This window comes from Chrysochloris asiatica, unplaced genomic scaffold, assembly GCF_000296735.1.
Source record: "Chrysochloris asiatica unplaced genomic scaffold, ChrAsi1.0 scaffold00498, whole genome shotgun sequence".
NCBI lineage: Eukaryota > Metazoa > Chordata > Mammalia > Afrosoricida > Chrysochloridae > Chrysochloris > Chrysochloris asiatica.
Window position 1 is genome coordinate 504,715 of NW_006409016.1, and position 18,557 is coordinate 523,271.

General features: G+C 41.1%; 1 protein-coding gene across 1 annotated transcript in view; it reads left to right on the plus strand.

Annotated features, from left to right (window-relative positions):
- The window catches only part of LOC102820631 (putative helicase Mov10l1-like), a 65,643-nt gene extending 47,934 nt beyond the window's left edge, over positions 1-17,709 (plus strand). The window contains exons 17-23 of the mRNA XM_006877448.1: positions 1,528-1,627; positions 4,367-4,531; positions 7,218-7,391; positions 9,637-9,786; positions 13,676-13,783; positions 15,492-15,582; positions 17,630-17,709. Coding sequence (XP_006877510.1) covers positions 1,528-1,627; positions 4,367-4,531; positions 7,218-7,391; positions 9,637-9,786; positions 13,676-13,783; positions 15,492-15,582; positions 17,630-17,709 — 868 coding nt within the window. The remainder of the gene's footprint in view (positions 1-1,527; positions 1,628-4,366; positions 4,532-7,217; positions 7,392-9,636; positions 9,787-13,675; positions 13,784-15,491; positions 15,583-17,629) is intronic.
- The last annotated feature ends 848 nt before the right edge of the window (positions 17,710-18,557 follow it).

The window sequence follows — 18,557 nt, forward strand, 5'->3', positions numbered from 1 at the left end:
TAGCTCACAGCTTCATTGCTGTTTTTCCCTCGGTGATGAACGTGGTCACCAATCAGAGCATGTATTCCCATTGAGTCTTAGTCTTGGAAGAGGGTTTTCAAATTGAATCAGATTATTATTTTTCTTCTTCTTCTTCCTTCTTCTAGTTGAGGTCTGATCATCCAGTCATTGAAGCCAAGTCAAGCGGGTATTATCTGCAAGTGTGGGTATTCTTATGCATATGCCCTCTCGTCTTCTTATCAGCTGGATGCTTCACTCTCCACTCTAGTCCTCTGTGGCAGGCGTGCTTTTTAAGACATGAATTAACTCAGCACAATTTCTAATTAGTTGGAAAACAAAAATAACAACTTTCATTTCTGGAGCACCAAAGGTATAGGAACTCTTAGGTACTTGAAACCACCTAAGAAACTTAGGGTAGTATTTGTCTCTCTTTTCATAGTTGAGAAAACTGAGGGTCCGAGATTCAAGAAATCTGGCTTGTTTGGGAAGTCAGAGAGGAAATAAAATTACTGGTGAAGAGCTCAGGCACAGCAAGAAAATAGACCTGAGATTTCATTAGTCTCCTGTCACTTAATAGCTTTGTGATATTAGATGAAGTAGCTATCTGCTTCAAGCTCAGTTTCCTCATATGTTAGGATGGGGTAATATGATACTTTCCTCATGGGATCCTTGTGGAGATTAAATGAGAATGCATGGGAAAAAAAGAAACCTTAGCACAGTGCCTGATACATCATAAATGCTCAGAAAAACGTGAATTGATATTTTTGTGTTACAACACAATTTCACTGTACCTCAGTTTCTACATTTGTGAAGACAGAGTAATCTCTGATATTATGACTCTAAGGCTTAATCAAAATAAAACAAAACCAAAAATAGAACATGTAACATCTCTTGAACTCCTGCTGTGTGTCAGGCCCTATTCTAACTGACACCTCTAATTTCTCACCAATAAGTAGAAGGTAATAGATAATGCTGGTTGTACCAAAATTACAAGCGAGCAAACTGGCACAAAGAAACTAAGTAACCTGCTAATAAATAAGTGAGTGAAACCAGATTTCAAACATTTTGAATAGAGCATCTGTTACCGTAATCACTAGAAACTATTTTTAACATAATAAATTCAAGATATAGAATGTGAATTTTCTAGCTTTACTGCTTGTATAAAGTTCAATAATTTATTCATGTTTACTCTTTTCCCCCTTCCATCTCTATTTAACATACACATGTCACTGACAATTGGCTAGGTACTGTGCTGAGTTCTTTAATAGCATGAATCATTTAATCTTTATAATAACAAACCTGTCGAGGTGGTTATTATTTATTATTACCCCACACCATACCAAAAATCCATGTTAATAACCAATATACTCTGCTGCCTCGATTATATTTTCTATAGTGTGGATCGTTACTTCTGGGGGGGGATTCAAAATGGTCAATCAATATCTAAAAAGCCAGTGATTGCCTAAAATATTCTGACAACTTAATGTTCCCTCCCAAATTAAAATGTAAAATAATTTTTGGATCTAGAGTTGGACATTTTACACACGTATTTGTGGATGAAGCAGGACACGCACGTGAGCCAGACTGCCTTATTCCTCTAGGACTTATTTCAGATTCCAAAGGCCAGGTAAGGTTTATTTATATTTTAATTCTTTATTTTCATTTTTATTATTGTTATTTTTCAGTTTTTATTGTGAATTGGGTGATAGTTTACATGCTGACGGCACGCATGTTCCTTCATCTGAAGAGTCTTCCACTCCACTTGGAATTTTGAGCAACTGCATCCATAAATAAAAGTCTAATCCATCAAATTATAGTAATTTATACTTGCTCACAGTATCAAACATCTTTACTTTCATTTGGTTGGGTTCTGGTCACAGTTCATCCTTAGCCATCCAAGTTAGGTTAAATGCGTACCAGCTTGCAGGTTTGGCAGTTCACACACACCTCCCTTCACTTCAAACCAGCTTGGCCCCTTTCACTTTTCAGCTCTAGCTCCCAGGAGCTAGGTCAGTGCCCATGAGCTCAGGAGTTCACACAACCCCCCTCAACTTCAGACAAGCCAGTCCTGCCTCTTCTCTCTCTCATCTCAGGGTCCCTGGGTGCTAATAGAACATGTTGAGACACAGCCTTTGTCTTCATTGCTGTATATCCCCCAATTCCACTCACAAGCAGACACAGTTGGTCACCAGTGAGCACACAGATCGACGGTTCCCTTTAACTTTCAGTCCTAGAAGGAGATTTTCTCTGATGGGCACAGAATTTCCTTACCTTGATGCCTCCAAAGCAAACAGCTTGCTGGAATCTCAAATTGTCTGCTTCTTTTCTGCATGAATCTCCTGTTCTTTCATCAGTTTCTGGGTTGGTCTGAATAGCTTTTAAAATGAAAACGTCCCAATTCTGAAGGTTCTGGGTGGGGCTCAGGATTCCACCTAAGTCCATACTCTACAAAAGTTTAAAGCAAAAAGCCTGTTTCTTTCTGTGCAAATTCTAACACCCCTTTTAGCAAATCCAACCAACCTATAATCTGAAGGCAGCCTTACAAGCTATCTGTAATCATAATTACCAGTATTCACTTCTATCACACTTGCATATCTATTTTTAAATAATTATTGTTGTTGTTGAGTCAGTTCCAACCCATAGCAACCCTGTATAGGGTTTCCTAGGAGAGCTGTTCAAGCTGGTGAGCTTGAACCAACAACCTTGCAGTTCAAACTGACTTTGCAGTTCAGCACATTAACCCACACAGTTCCATACCAAGACTCCATTTTACAATAATAGACAGGAGAAACCAAATACATAAGGCAGTCAATTATATAAACTTGTGGGGTTTTTTTTTAAACTTTTTATTGTGATTTGAGTGAAGGTTTTCAGAGCAGATCATCAGTTTTACATTGAACAAATCACATACTTTGCTTCATTACATGTTTGCAGTACCCTCCTTGTACCAACGGTTAACAGCATTTACCTCTATTCACTTAACTATTACATTCCTCCCTGTGTCTCCTGCTACCTTCTTTTCTCTGCTAACCTCTCTCTTCTTGTATATTATCTGCTTGTCACTTATATCAACATATGTCTGCCCTTTAGCCCATGAATAATTTTCCCTGTCACCACAAACCATCATAGATTGTTTCTTTTTTTTTTTTTTCCGTACACCACCAAGCTTATTTTGATTTATGACAACCTCATGTGTGTCAGAGTAGAACTGTGCACCACTGCCGCCATCGATATTTTAAATACCAGTAGGGCTACCCATGTGGACAAGATTCAGCTGCGTTTCCAGGCTAAGACAGACTAGGAAGAATGAGAGATAGACTATTTCCGTACATTTAGACACTGAAAACTGTCAGCACCAGAATGTTGAGTGTTGAAACATGATAAATAACACCAGAGTATTGTCAGATACAGTGCATGATGATGAGCCCCTTAGTGTGGAAGGCACTCAAAGTGCAACTAGGGAAGAGCTACCTCCTCAAAGTAGAGTTGACCGTGATGACTCGAATAGAGTAAAGCTTCAGAACCTTCATTTGCTGATGGGGCACAACTGAAAATAAGTTGTAAGCATCCATTAATAATTAGAACATGCCATGTACAAAAAATGAATCTAGGAAAATTGGAAGTTGTCAAAAAAATAAAATGGAACACATAAACATTGATATCCTAGGCATTAGTGAGCTGAAATGAACTGGTATTGGCCATTTTGAATCTGACAACTACGCGGTCTACTATGCCAGGAATGACAAATTGAAGAGGAATGGCATCGCAGTCATCATCAAAAAGAACATTTCAAGATCTATCTTAAAGTGATAGGGTGATGATATACATACAACTGCAAGGAGGGGAGTAATGTCAAGGAAATGTAGAGATGTATACTGTGGGCAACAGCAAATGGGAATGGAATGAGGCTCTGGATGAGACTTGCCGTGTGCATTGAATTTCTTTATGGAGTACTGAACACATAGCCAGTACATTCAGTCATGGTTAGGGAAACACCTAAGTAAAAAACTGCAGCATTAGAGTCAGAGAGACCTAGGTTCCAGTCCTGCCTGTCTTATGTTGTAGCTAAGTTATCTTGGCCAAGACATTACCATCTGAATCTCAGTGTCTCTGTATATTGGAGATAGCAGGGCCTACCTTTGGGAATGTTCTGAAGATTTTATTAAATCATGGAAAGATTCTGGCAAGACTACCATAACACTTTGCCTTTGTGGAACACACTCAAACTTCTCTAGAAAACATAAAGCCAGTTTTGTTTGTGTTTTTGCCTTCTCTATGGTAATTGAAGGTTTTATTTATATGGTCTTGAAATATTTTTAAGGGGAAAAATACCCTAGCCTTCTTTTTTTTGTGTATGCATACATAGATTGTGCTTTCTGGAGACCCCATGCAGCTTGGACCAGTCATTAAATCCAAACTTGCTTTGGTTTATGGGCTGAATGTGTCCCTATTGGAAAGATTGATGTGTCGGCCAGTGTATCAGACAGATGAAAATTTGTTTGGTGACTATGGTGCATACAATCCTTTGATAGTAAGTAAACATTCACCTTTTCATTGTTTCTCTTAATATGTAAGTGAAGTTGTATTACAGCAAATACTAACCACATAGAAAGATTCTCCTTGGCTTATAAATGAACAATTCTGTGTCAACTTGGTAACTGTGAATTAAGCTTTACCACTAATTATTTCTGCATCCTCCGAAAGTCACAATCCACTGCAAACATTTTCTGTAATGCCAAGAATGGCAAGACTTGAGAGAATGCTCAGCTATTAAGTAGAAATAGCCTTCAGTTCCTCTCACCCCTCTCTACTGTAAGAAGCCGAAATACCTAAGAAAACTCATTGAAGAGCAGACAGCAGAAATTCCACTAGGAATGTATGAATGCCAGTTGAAATTCATTTCCCCTAACTACATACTAGAAGTCGTGGTGTGACGCTATAGGGTTAGCACTGGACTGCTAACCAACAGATCGGTAGTTCAAACCTACTTGCCACTCCTTGGAAACCCTATTACGGGTTGCTGTGAGTTGAAGCTGACTTGATGGCACCTAATAACAACAACAGCCACATACTAAGGAATCCTGCTAGCATAATAGGTTACATGTTGGACTGATACAACCACAAGGTCATCAGTTCGAACGTACCAGCTGTTCCACAGGAGAAAAATGAGGTTTTCTGCTCCCATAAAGATTTACAGAAACCTTAGAAACCCTATACAGGGTTTCTAGGGGTCGGAATTGACCCAACAGCACACCAACAGCCACCACCACATACTGAACTTGCTCTTTTGTCACAGAGATGCTGAACCTTGATTTATCAGGGTGCTCTGGAAATTCCAGGCAGTCTTCTGTTGATATAAGACTTCTGATAGGGTTAATTCCAGCAAAAGATTATCAGTTATGTCACTCTGTTAATGAAGGGAAAATTGTAAATAGCTTTTGTAACTTGGCCTAGGAGTCCCTGGGTGGTGCAAATGATTAGCACACTTGATTGCTAACTAGAAATTTAGCAATTTAAGTTCTCCCAGAGAAGAGTCTGGTGATCTACTTCTAAAACTCAGCTCTTGAAAACCCTGTGGAGTATAGGTCTGCTCTGACATACACAAGGTCACCAGCAGTCAGAATCAACTTGAGGTCAACTTTAAAAAAAAAAAAAACTTGTCCTAAAGAAAAGAAAATAGAAAAGTTAAGGCAGTGTTTCCCTTACCAGTTACATTAGTCACCTGAGGTGCTTATTCCTAGAATTTCAGCAGACTTCCAAATCACCATCTGGCTTCTGGAATCTTGATATTTTAAGACTCTCCCCCTAGGTGGAGTATAGGTTCACACACCTTCAGGGTGGGCTGTGCATGGTGACTTCTTTACAAATGTCAAAGAGGAGGTGCACTAGAAGGCCAAACACTACCTTAGTCAATCAAGGTTCACACCAACAATAATAAATCATGTTGATTGCAAACAAAAGAATCTCCCCCAGAACACTAGGTCTGAAATTCTGTATCTGTAACATTGGTCCTCAGTAGTCCCCAGCCATATTCTCTAAACTTGTACAGTCCAGGAGTACTTTGCTTTGAACCTATATATTTATATTGGTCTCGTTCACCATACTAATGATGTCATTATTATCATCACTAACTCCCTCAATACAATCACAACTGAAATCTCCCAAGTTGGGAGATGAATGGAAAATTCTCACTGCCACCCTGTGTCTTAAGTTGTCATCATTTACATAACCACCCCAGCATTGTTGTTGTTGTTGTTAAATGCGAACTAGTTGGCTTGGACTCATAGAGGCCCTGAATAGGGTTATCAAGGAGTGGCTAGTGAACTTGAACTGCCAACCTTGTGGTTATCAGTCCAGTACCTATCCTACAGTGCCACACTAGGACTCCAGCATTAGGAACCCTGAACCCGTTCATTCTATGCAGCTGAGCTGAGACAGCTTAAATGAGGCCTCATGTCTAGACAGTGGAGTCACAGGGTGTTGAACCAAGAGAGTTACATGCAGCCAGACAATTCACTGGCATATGAAATATGCATAGCAGCTGCCTTCAGCCTTGATCCTTTCCAAGACTGTCTTGCTTCCTGGTTCCATGGAACAGTGTCAACGCTCCCCTCCTAACAGAAAGTCTGCCTCTCCTCATTTTGTATAGACATCAAAGGATAAGCTCAAAGAGAGTCTCTCTTTTCTTTGCTGATTAATATTCATCTCTGTTTATTTCCAAAAGTCAAATTTATATTAAAAGTGGACTGAACATTTCTAAATAAGTCATTTCAGAAGTTTGATCTAGTGGTGAGAAAAGCCACCACTGTGGAGTCCATTGCAACTCATAGTGGTCCTACATACAGGACAGAGTATAACTCCTGCACAGGGTTTACAGAACTGTAAATCTTCACAAGAGCAGAAAGCCTCATCTTTCTCACGAGTAGTGCTGGTGGGTTCCAACTGCCGACCTTGCAGTTAGCAGCCCAGTGCTTTACCCATGTGCCACCAGGGCTCCTCAAGTGGTGAGAATGCCTTCTAAATAACTGGTTTCACTTTGAGATGAAGAGTGTGTGCAAGTGCTCACAGAAGAGGGGAAGTTGTCCAGCGATGGTGGAATTTGATGTGGGTCTTAACATCTGTTAAACAAACTGTGTTTTATTCTGTTGACAGAAACTGTTGCTTGTACGTTGCATACCGAGCCCCCTTTTAAAAGGCCCCATATGCTCTCTTCACAGGTTACGAAGCTTGTGAAGAACTACCGATCTCATTCTGCTTTGCTTGCGTTGCCATCTAAACTTTTTTACCATAAAGAACTCCGTAATTTTGCAGATCCTTATGTAGTGAATTCTTTGCTGAGCTGGGAGAAATTGCCTAAAAAGGGTTTTCCTCTCATTTTTCACGGTGTGAGGGTACGTTTCTACCTTTTGAACTCCTGTATGCTTGATTTTTTTTTTTATGTTAAGTAAAAATAGTATACTGGGAAGTCAGTCAGTTCAGGTGCAAAATAAGATTTAACACACTCTTTTATTTAAATGGATTATGTTTTATGTGTGTTCTGTGCATATGCCTACCTCGTCTGACATTTCTCATATACAAACATAGTAAAATACCTACCCAGCTATTTTGTGCGTTAACAACATACATCTGTCAGTAATGAATGCGGAAGTGTGAGGTAAGAGTAACGTAACGAACACTGGCCGCAGTGGGCAAAGTTATATGTGTCCATGTAACAGCCACAATTCTCTGCTTTGGCAGTTGTGAATGATGTAATCTGACAATTATGTCATGATGTACACATCCTCCATTTTGTGATACAATGGTTATCCTCCATTTTCTCATAATGACCTGGTCTTTGGAACCTAACTATGTCAGTAAGTGAGGAGTAGGTATATTTTATGAGTCAAAAATTAATCAAACATTTAACCATGGCAATGAAACGATATACGATAGGATGAATGTAAAACTAATGCTCTCCCATATAAACTATCACATCATTCACAATGAAACATTAAAAAACAAACAAACAAAAAACTGAGGGAATAGAAGCAAATACTGTTGAATGCTAATGCATAAAGGAGATTGTAATCATTGCGATGAAACGAAATATGATAGGATGAGCGTAAAACCGATGTTCCCCCATGTAAATGATCACTCAATTCCCAATAAAAACTTTTAAAAAAAGAATTAATCAAACATTTAATAAGTGCCTGTTTTATGACAGGAGTCCTGGTGTGGTGCTGTGGGTTAATGCACTGAACTACAATGTCAGTTTGAACCGTAACGTTAGTGGTTCAAGCTCACCAGCCACTCATTGGAAACCCTATACAGGGTCGCTATGGGTCGCAAGCGACCCGACGACACTTAACAACAACAACAACATTCTATGACAGACACTGTACATTAAAACCCCTATAAGAAAGAATCTTTCTCCCATTTGGAATTTTTTTAACTTCTGGGGAGGCTTAGGCAAACAGCTGATTACTTCTCAGATTAAAAGAGTTAAAACATATATGGTGGTTGTGTGTCATGGAGGTTCCAACTCGTAGCTATCTGAGGCTGTAAATATTTATAGGAGCAGGAAGCCTAACCTTTCTCCTACAGAGCACCTGGTGAACTCAAACTGCTGACCTTGTGGTTAGCAGCCCAACGCATAACCCATTACAGTACCAAGGCTTCTTTAACACATCTCTAGGGTTTAGAGAATGGCCTGTGAAGTAATAGGTACTTAAATATGATCTATTGTTAGATCTGTTTAGCAGCCATTTGCTAACATAAGACTTACAGGAATTTATCAGAAGAATGTTGAATGTGTAATGAGGTCATATCGCTTACTCTACATTTAATTTTATTCCTTCACCTTACTTTTATTAATGTTTATTATTCTTTCCTCTTTCTTTTTACTTGATTTGATCGTTTTACCAGTTGCTGTTCATTTAATTTTCTTTTTATCAGTTTGTACCTTTCCATTCCATTAATATAAGGGGTATTGTTTTTATTCCAAGATGGGCACATTTTCGCTTCAGAGAGAGTGCAAACTCTAGTTGTTGAGAAGGAATGGCTAAGCTAGTGTGGAGAGCTTGCTTGGCTTTCCACAGGGTACTCATTGTCTGCATCTTCTGATACAGAATGATCCGTTTGCCTCTCGCTGCCATCATTTTCACTCCTGCCTGTACCTTCTGAGCTCTGTAGCTACATCAGCCTTTTTTCATTCTTAACGCATCATGATCCTTCCCACTTTCAGGCATGCTGTCCCCTCCACTTATAACCCTCCTCTCCTACCTCCTGTGTTCTTGGCCGCTGAAGCCGCCAGACTTAGCCTCAGCTTTCCTTTCATAAAGGAATCCCTCCATAACTACTCCACCACTCCCATTCTGGCGTTGTCAGTTCTCCGAACTATAAGATCTGCCGTCTGTGTAGCACTTCGGACTGTTGTTGGTCATTATGTAATTAATGTCGGTCTTCCCTGCTATTTGTGCGATCCCTAAGAAAGGGCTCTTTTCCATTTTATTTATTGCTGTATTGCTTTCACCTAACTCATAAATGGTCAGATTTGTAAAATGTTATTCTTGTACATAGAACATTAATAGCACTTGTTGAGCAAATGGAATTTTGTAGTTTCAGTTTTGTTCTTGTCTCTCCCCTCCTTATACATAGGGCACTGAAATGCAGGAAGGAAGAAGCACTTCATGGTTCAATATAACTGAAGCTGTGCAAGTCATGCGTTACTGCTGCCTTCTTACCAAGTGTGCCTCGAGTGACCTGTCACAGAACGACATTGGTGTGATCACTCCCTACTGGAAGCAGGTAGGGAGCTGCTTTCCCAAGGGCCTCTTTTTATGATGTCATTGCAGGTCTCCTTCTTTGGCCATTCATAAAATGCTGTGGTAGGCAAAAATAAGCTCATTTTAAATGGAAGGACAGTATTTCATAAAGGAGCCACCACTGGTATTCTGGATAGGAAAAGTAATTTCTTTGTGGCTCTGTTTCATGTGATTTTCAACATTTAACATTCCTGAGTCCCTGGTGCTAAGACAAGAGTGCATGTTAATGTGCTATGCACTAGGCTAAGCCCCGAAAAGACAGAATGTTATTTTACTCTAAAGGTGATTTTCTGTGAGGTAGGTACTTAGTTCTCTGTTTGAGAGGAGATTATGAAGGCTCAAACAAGAAAAAAAGGTGGTTTTCTGTGAGGTAGGTACTTAGTTCTCTGTTTGAGAGGAGATTATGAAGGCTCAAACAAGAAAAATAGTTTGCTGAATATCATACCGCTAGTTAGTGTTGGAACTAGAATTCATGTTTAGTTAAAACCCTCCTGGATTTTTCTTTCAATGTGCTGAAAATATGACCATACTGGACAATGGTCAAATGATGAAGCTGCGTAGTTATACATGTAGCTTGTAGGAGGCTGGCTGCAAGATGTTGCTACCTTGGTACAGTGATTGTCACCTGAGGGTGATTTCACCTTCAGTGAGCTTTTGGAAATGGGTGAGGCTCTTTCAGGTTGTCCCAATAACTAGGGCGCACTATTGGCATTTAGTGGAGCATGGGACACTCCTACACAGTGTGTCAGTCTTGGAACACTGCTTCCCAATGAAGACCTGCTGAAAATGCTATTTGCGTTTCTCTGGAGAAACTCAAGTACAGCTTTCACCTTAAAGGGCAAGAGCCATAGCCTGATTGGCATTCTGACATGATTGTATTTATGGCACTTCACTGTTACTGATTCAAAAGAGACTCAAGTTTAGAGGTCAGGATTTTTCTTTGCTGTTTTATCATTAAAAACATTATCTCAGGTGGGCCAACAAAGTGAAGCAAGTATGTATAAAGGCACTGAGTTCACATGACCCCTCCAAGCATGAGCAGACTGACATTCATAATGGGCAGCAGGTGCTCTCCCCTGGAATGCTGTGGGGAGAGGTGGCCAGGGACATAGCTATAGTTCATCTCCCTGATGTTTCTAATTTTAGGATTTCATGGCCAGACCATTCCCCCCCCCACCCCCTTTTGAGTGATAACTTTTGTGCTCAACTATTTTGGTCAAGCCGGAGTCTTAACCCCAGTGATCTCTGCTGTGACCTATTACATGGTGTTCTTTTATTATTAGAGGGTTGCCTCCTTTCCTTCCTGTTCCCATTCTTGGAAGACAGCCTGCAGTTGCCATCTTCCAATTTACAGTTGTGTGAACTATGTCTGGAAATAATAACCATATTTTACATTTCTGTCTTAAATGTGTTATTTGTCACCTATCAAGTAAGGTTTCTGGAAACGTATCGTTCTTACTCCTTCCCAGACCACCCTCATCAGCTGTAGACCTTCCTTTGTGTTCTTGTAGGACCTGGATTTGAGTAGACAGATGAGTCCTCTGCATCTTCCTAATTGGCCATACACCTGTGAGGTCAGATCCTGTGCCCATCACCAGCCTGAATGGGGCATTAAGAAGGGAATAATCTATATAATCAAACTTTGGAAGGGCCAGATTCATAAATTCAGGGAGACTCTGGAAAGGAGGTAGTAAATATTATTTTTAAAATGGTTTCTTCATTTTAAAAATTGAAGCCTGCTCTTGTGTCAGTTACTGCACTATGTCCCTGAGTTTGCACAGACAGGAGGCACAAACACTGCACTCCGGGACCTCACAATCTACTGTGCCAAGTAGAAGGTACTTTTAGAAAGATGCAGAACCCAAGAGCACTCTGACTCTGGGAGTCGTCAGGGAAGGCTTCTTGGGAATGGTGATACTGACACCAAACCTGGAAGCATGACAAGAGTTTTCAGGCACAAGGGGCAGCATGTGGAGAGGCAGGGCCTCATGACATTGACAGGACTTGCTCCTTCCCTTCATTCAGTTCTCTGCTCCATTATCACCCCCCAAATGTGCCCTCCCTGATAGTCCTTATATTGATGATTCCCCTGCTCCCAGTCATACTGTATACCCTTAGGTTCCTTCATTGTTTCTTGGAGTACTTATTACAATTGATGCTCCATATTATTGCATGTGTCTCTCACAACCATCATCAAAATGCATTCAGAGCCAGGTTTTTGTTTTGGTAATCGGTTGTGTTTCCAGCACCAAGAACAAGAGGCAAATAGGAAGTGTTCATTGGGTGGATGGATGGATCCTTTGGACATCTGCAGAGATTCGTTTGTTCTGACCTAGTCCCTCTGATTTCAGTTTGACCCTGGCTCTTCTCTGCTCCTATAATCTTTCCTAGCATTTACTCCACTTCATTGCCTGTTATTTCCTTATATGTCTTCCCAACTACACTGTAAGGAATCCACATCTGTCTCATCATCTACTATGTCCCCAGCATGTAGCAGAGAGCCTGGCGCCTGATGTATGCTTAGAATCAAGGTGCTGAAGTCGAATGAACTCAGAGATGCAGGAAGATTAAGGAGTGCTAATAGTGAGATAATAGTTTCTTGCCTTTCACAAAGTATGTTTTTGCTGAGTTGATTTGAATTTCAGGCTGATTTTAATAGACTCAGAATTATGCCTTCACTTCATAAAAATGTAGATTTATGTTTTGTGTTGATAACCGTGTCACAGGAAAATAAGTGTCCCTGAGACCAACCTCAGCAACAGCACAGACACTGCTTCTTCCCTGCATCACTCCCTCCCTATTCCTGTCACAACCCGGAACCCTTTGGCTCTGCATTTCTGATCACAGCATTTTACTTTTGCTCAAGGCTCTGGCTTCAGCTCCCATCTTCCTCGGTTTTTGGATCCATGCCTTATACTATCTAGTGCTCTTATAACAGAAATTCCGTAAGTGCATGGTTACTTTAACAAACAGGAATTTATCCTCTCAGAGTTTAGGAGGTCAGAAGTCTGAATTCAGGGTGCCAGCTCTAGGGGAAAGTTTTCTCTATGTTGGCTCTAGGGGGAAAGTCCCTTTCTCCTTTCAACATCTGTGGTCTAAGCATTTCTGGTGATTTTCATGTGTCTTGGCATCAATGTTCCCTGAGTCTAAGAGGCTCACAGCCCAAGAGCCTCAAATCCAAAGGGATGTGCTCCACTCCTATCTCTTCTTCTTGGTGGCAATAGGTCCCTCTCCTCTGCTCCATTTTTTCTCCTTTTAGTAAGATAAAAGGTGATGCAGACTACACTCCTGAGACTCTCTTTCAGCTGATTGTTTGCTCAGAGCAAATCTCCTCCTGGAGATGATTCCATCATCCTCTAACTGTCCCCATTCCATCATCTCATGACTGGCAAACCACTGGGAACCACGGCTCAGTGGTTCAGGGGACAGTTCACTCCATGAAGAGAGTTTTCTCACTTTTAGGTGGGGACAAATCTTTTTTTTAAATTTATTTTTATTTTTTATTTACAAAATACAATTCCTCTATCATTGCTATGGACTTGGATGAGATGGAAGGTATTTTCCCAACTGTAACATATCCAAAATCAGGATTTGGTTTACAATCAATGTATTTCACACTTGATGAAGTGTAGTTTAAACTTGTCCAGAGAAAGATGAGGCTGTCTGTTCCTGTAAAGTTTGAGAGTCTTGGAATCCTTATGTAGGGGTCACTATAGGTCAGAATTGATTTGATGGTAGTGGATTTGGGCTTGGTATTGACAGAAACTGATCTTGCACATTGCTTAATATTTGGCTGACACTATTATATGTAAAAATAAATGGCTGTATCTAAACATGTTATCTGTAACCTCTTGGTTCTGTCTGTTTTAAAGGTGGAAAAAATCAAAATTCTCTTGCAAAGCATGGATTTGGTGAATATCAAGGTTGGATCAGTAGAAGAGTTTCAAGGACAAGAATACATGGCTATCATCATTTCAACTGTATGTGAAGTCACTGGAATTGTTTTCATTGCATTCAAATATACAAAACAAAACTAACCAGTAACCCACTGTAGCATTTGGGCTGTTTTCAGTTGTGGGATGAAGACTTCTTGAGCAGAAGTCTTTTAATAATTTGAAGTATAGAATGATAAAGGAAAGGAATCCTGGGAAAGGTGGCAAAAACACTAGCGGAAGTGGGACAGGACATTGCAAAAAAAAAAAAAAAAAAAAAAGCCACCAGAGTGTTAGGAAAGAGGTGGAAATTGAAGGGGACGAAAGTGAAATAGCATAAGAGGCTTTTAAATTCAAGGTCGGTAGTTCAAACTCACTAGCCACTCCTCAGAAACCCTTTACAAGGTCACTGTGAGTCAGATGGTACTTAACAACATTCAACTCATGGTATATGTTAACTATGTTGTTGTTGTTGTTAAGTGCCATCGAGTCAATTCCAACCCATAGCGATCCTGTATAGGGTTTCCGAGGAGCGGCTGGTGAGCTTGAACCACTGACCTTGCAGTTCAAATGGCTTTGCAGTCTAGCGCATTAACCCACAGCACCACACCAGGCCTCCATGTTAACTATAAGTTTTTAAATTCTGATAAGAAAATAAAATTCATTCATAATCTTGCCACCAAGATTTACCACTGTTAGTATTTTGGAGTGTTTCCTTCTAAACATTTTGCTCTGAGTGGCGCTGTGACCCATCAGCTGTTCCATGGGAGAAAGATGAGGTTGTCTGCTCCTATAAAGATGTACAGGGTCACTACCGAGTTGGAAGAGACTGCCTAGCAGGGGGTTTGTTGTTGGGAAGTATCGTCGAGTTGGAAGAGACTGCCTAGCAGGGGGTTTGTTGTTGGGAAGTATCGTTGAGTCAGTTCCAGCTCATAACAACCCTATATAGGGTTTCCGAGGAGCAGCTGGTGAGTTTGAACTGCTGACCTTGTGGCTCAAACCCACCTTGCAGTTGAGTGCTTATCCTACAGCACCACACCAGGGCTAAAACAGTGGGTTTTGCTGGGGTTTTTTTGGTATATGCAAATAGGTAATATTGTTTTGTTTCTGTTGTTTTTTTCCAAAAAAAAGAGAGACACAATTAGTGACATTTCTAAACTATTCCATATGTTGTGTGACCTTTTTTACATGACACCAAAAAATGATTTGTTTTTTTAGGTACGGTCAAATGAAACCAATTTTCAGGATGATAACTTTTCTTTGGGATTCTTGGCCAGTGCAAAACGATTTAATGTTGCCGTCACCAGAGCCAAAGCGTTACTGATTGTGCTTGGAAACCCTCACATTCTGGTCAGAGTGAGTTTCCCCCAGGGGTGGGGGCTGTTTGGACCTTTTGTTGCAACGAGATGGGAAGGGAAAAGGGATCATGTCATCTGAAAATAACTGCTGTGGAGGCAGAGTCCGGCCAGCTTGTGACTAGGGTCACCCAGGTCACACCTGTGACTCGGGTCACCCTGGTCCTGAGACCTGTACTCAGAAAGGAGCACAGGGAACAAGTCCCTGCTGAGCTACCAGCTTCCTGAGCATGGAGACATCCTCACATTCTCTTGGGCCTGGGATCTGCTGTGTGATGGTCCTTGACTTAGCTGAGAAGAGCCCCTGGGCAGGGTGCCTGTCTGTGTACATGCTATCTGTGTTTTTCTGACTCAAAAGTGTGATTTGCAGCCAGCCTTATTTCCCTCCCCCCTCCTCACAGGAGCCCTGTTTCTGTGCTTTGCTTGAATATTGTATTACAAATGGGGCTTACATCGGATGCAATTTACCGTCTGAATTGGAGTCCTTGTACAGTGAGTGTTTCTCTTTTCTGTCTTACTAAAGGATTGGGCAGGTTTCAAAGTTGTGAAGAAACAGGTCCTGGCTAGAGTGGGAGAAAATGTGGAGCAAAGCTCAAAATTTCAGTCTGCTAAAGTTTACTGGTCTGAAAGAGCCTGGGGGAACTCGAGACTATGGCTTTTGGTCCCCAGTGAGGTCTGGAATTATTGAACTCACTCCCGTGTCCCCCTTTTCATCCAAGCAGTAGATAGGTCTACGGGAGGCGGAGGCGGGTGGGGAACCACACTAGTGAGGTGCGCATACCCTGGAATGTTGAGATCAAAAGGGCAGTATTTACCTAAGGACAACATTCAGAATGTTTGGGAAGGAGGGTGGAATGGAAACATGCATCCCAGGGAGGAAGTGGGATAACTGGTGTGACTTGGAGGGGATGGCAATCATTGAGATGAAGTGAAGCATATGACTTATTGAATGTATAACTGAAGATCTACTCTGCAAACCTTCACTCAATTCACAATAAAAACCTTTTTTGTTTTGTTTTTCTTTAAAAAAAAAAAAAAAAAAGCATGGTTTTACACACACCTGTGTGTGCCTGTGCTCATGTACAGCCTTTGGACAGCCTCCACTCTGTCCTGGGCACACGCTCGGCCTTGTCCTGAGAAGCAGGCCGCAGTTTTAGGGCAGCTGATTGGCACTCATCTATTTAGCACTTCCTGTTTCCTAGGCTTCCCTCCTTCAGATCAGGCCCAGAAGTTCTTTTCTATAACATCTTTGATTGTGCAAAGAAAAGTCAGATGTCAGCTTTTCTTTGCACACATAAATGTAACTGCAACTTGAAAGTGACAAGAGTGACAGAAACATCAGTCATCCCTGCTGCATGTGTTCCTCTTAGTATTAGTCTAGCCCTTCCTCAGAGGAGACCCTAACTTACCTCCTTTGTTTTACTTTTCCCTCCTGTTGCTGTGACAGAATGAGGGGTGGCTGTGTCCGCCTCTACCCAGCAGTACAGCCACTAGAAAGAGAGCCTTAGATGGTGGTGAACTGCATTCTTCCCCAGATGAAAAAGTTGACACTGCCAGAATTTAACCATTAGTTTAAGTTGATTTCTCATTAATTGTTCGTTGCTTTCCTTCTTTGTTGAACAATAAATTCATAATGCAAATGATCTTGTGTGCTGTGCTTTATGTTTTATTTCTAGTGCGTGACACAATACAGTATTGACTAAGAGATTGAGACTTTTCTAACACAAGTGAATTTCCACCAAAATGCTTGGCTTTTCAACAGTCAGAGGCTGTCTCCATAAAATTAACCCAGGAGAAAAACAAAAATGTAACGAACAGCATTGCTACCAGTTTCCAACATTTTCTCGCATCCTTTTCCTTCTCTATTCTCAGCAAGGAGAAAAGTCTCAAGTTACCCCCACTTGCTCTGCAGGCCCATCTTGGACTATTAAACCATATTATGTACAATTTGTTAAAGAGAAGAACTCACTAGGCTCAGGGATGGTTGGATTCTCTCCTAACAAGACAGCAAAGTGTGTGGCCTGCATCATTATCCTGATGGGAACTAGGTAAAACTGAGAGCTCCTCTACAGAATCATGTTGTTACTGTAAGTGCCATCAAGTCAGTTCCAACTCATACAAAATCGAAATCTTTCTCCCACAGAGCAGCTGGTGGGTTTGAGCTGCTTACCTTATAGTTAGCAGTCCAGTGTTTATCCTACAGTATCACTAGCACCCTCTACATAATCATAGGAATGATTTTGTAAAACTTAATCATGTTTGCAAACTGATTAATAGTGAGCATATGACTTCATAACCCTTCCCTTTGATTTCTGAAATGATTCTGTGAAACGAACAAGACTAGTCACTTCAGAAATAAGGAAACCAAGATGCATAAAAGTAAAGTGATTTGCTCAAGGTCTTAGATCAGCAGGAAAAGCAGATACCTTGTGCTCTGAGCTTTAGGCTCTAATTCCAGCACTCTTTCCACTTGGGAATACCCTATGTTCATCTTCATAGTGGAAGAAGTGGTGACCACAGACGCTTTCCTTTTCCACAGGTACCTGTGATGTCACAGCTTGGGGTTTGGCTGAGTTCTCTAGTGCTGCTATCACAAGCACCACAAGAGGATGGTTTTAGCCAACAGGAATTTATTCTCACCATTTAGGAGGCTAGAAGTCCAAATTCAGAGGGCCAGCTTGAAGGAAAGACTTTTTTTCTTCTCTGGGGAAAGGTCCCTATCTCCTTTCAGCATCTGTAATCCCAACATTCCTTGGAGCTGGCTAACCACTTTAGCATCAATCGTCCTCTGAATCAAGGAGTCTCAAAGTGCAGAAACCCCAAGTCCAAAGGATGTATCCCAGCTCTTCTTTCTTGGTGGTGGTCTGTCCTGTGTTCGCTTCTCTCTCCTTTTCTCTCTTGTAAAATAAAAGATGTTGCCGGCCACAACCCTGGAAAACTCCCTACCATCTGATCAGGGTTGTGATGGGATTAAGGAAATTGCCGCCCACCCTCAATCCTTTTATTGGCTTATCTCATCAGATCTTCACATAACTGCTCAAACACTGAGAATCATGGACCAGCCAAGTCAAGACAGATTTTGGATTGGCATAGTACATGACAGGGCTAAATCAATATAATCCACTCTAGTTGGAACCCTGAGACTCTAGCTCTCCGTTCCCCTTCAGGTCTGGAACTAAACTTGTCCCCGTGGCTCAGTTTTCAGCCAAGCAGTAGATAGGTCTATAAGAGGAACAACAACAGTCGGGAGGTATGCTCACCATAGAACGGTCAACTAGTCAGCATCAAAACGGCAGCACTGACCTCAGGGGAAAGGGAAAATGGAAACCAGAAACAGAGGGCTTCAATAGTACTCTCATTATCCAACTTGAATTGTTGTTGTTGTTGTTGTCAGGTGCCATCGAGTCGGAACCGACTCATAGCGACTCCATGCACAGCAGAACGAAACAATGTTCGATCCTGGGCCA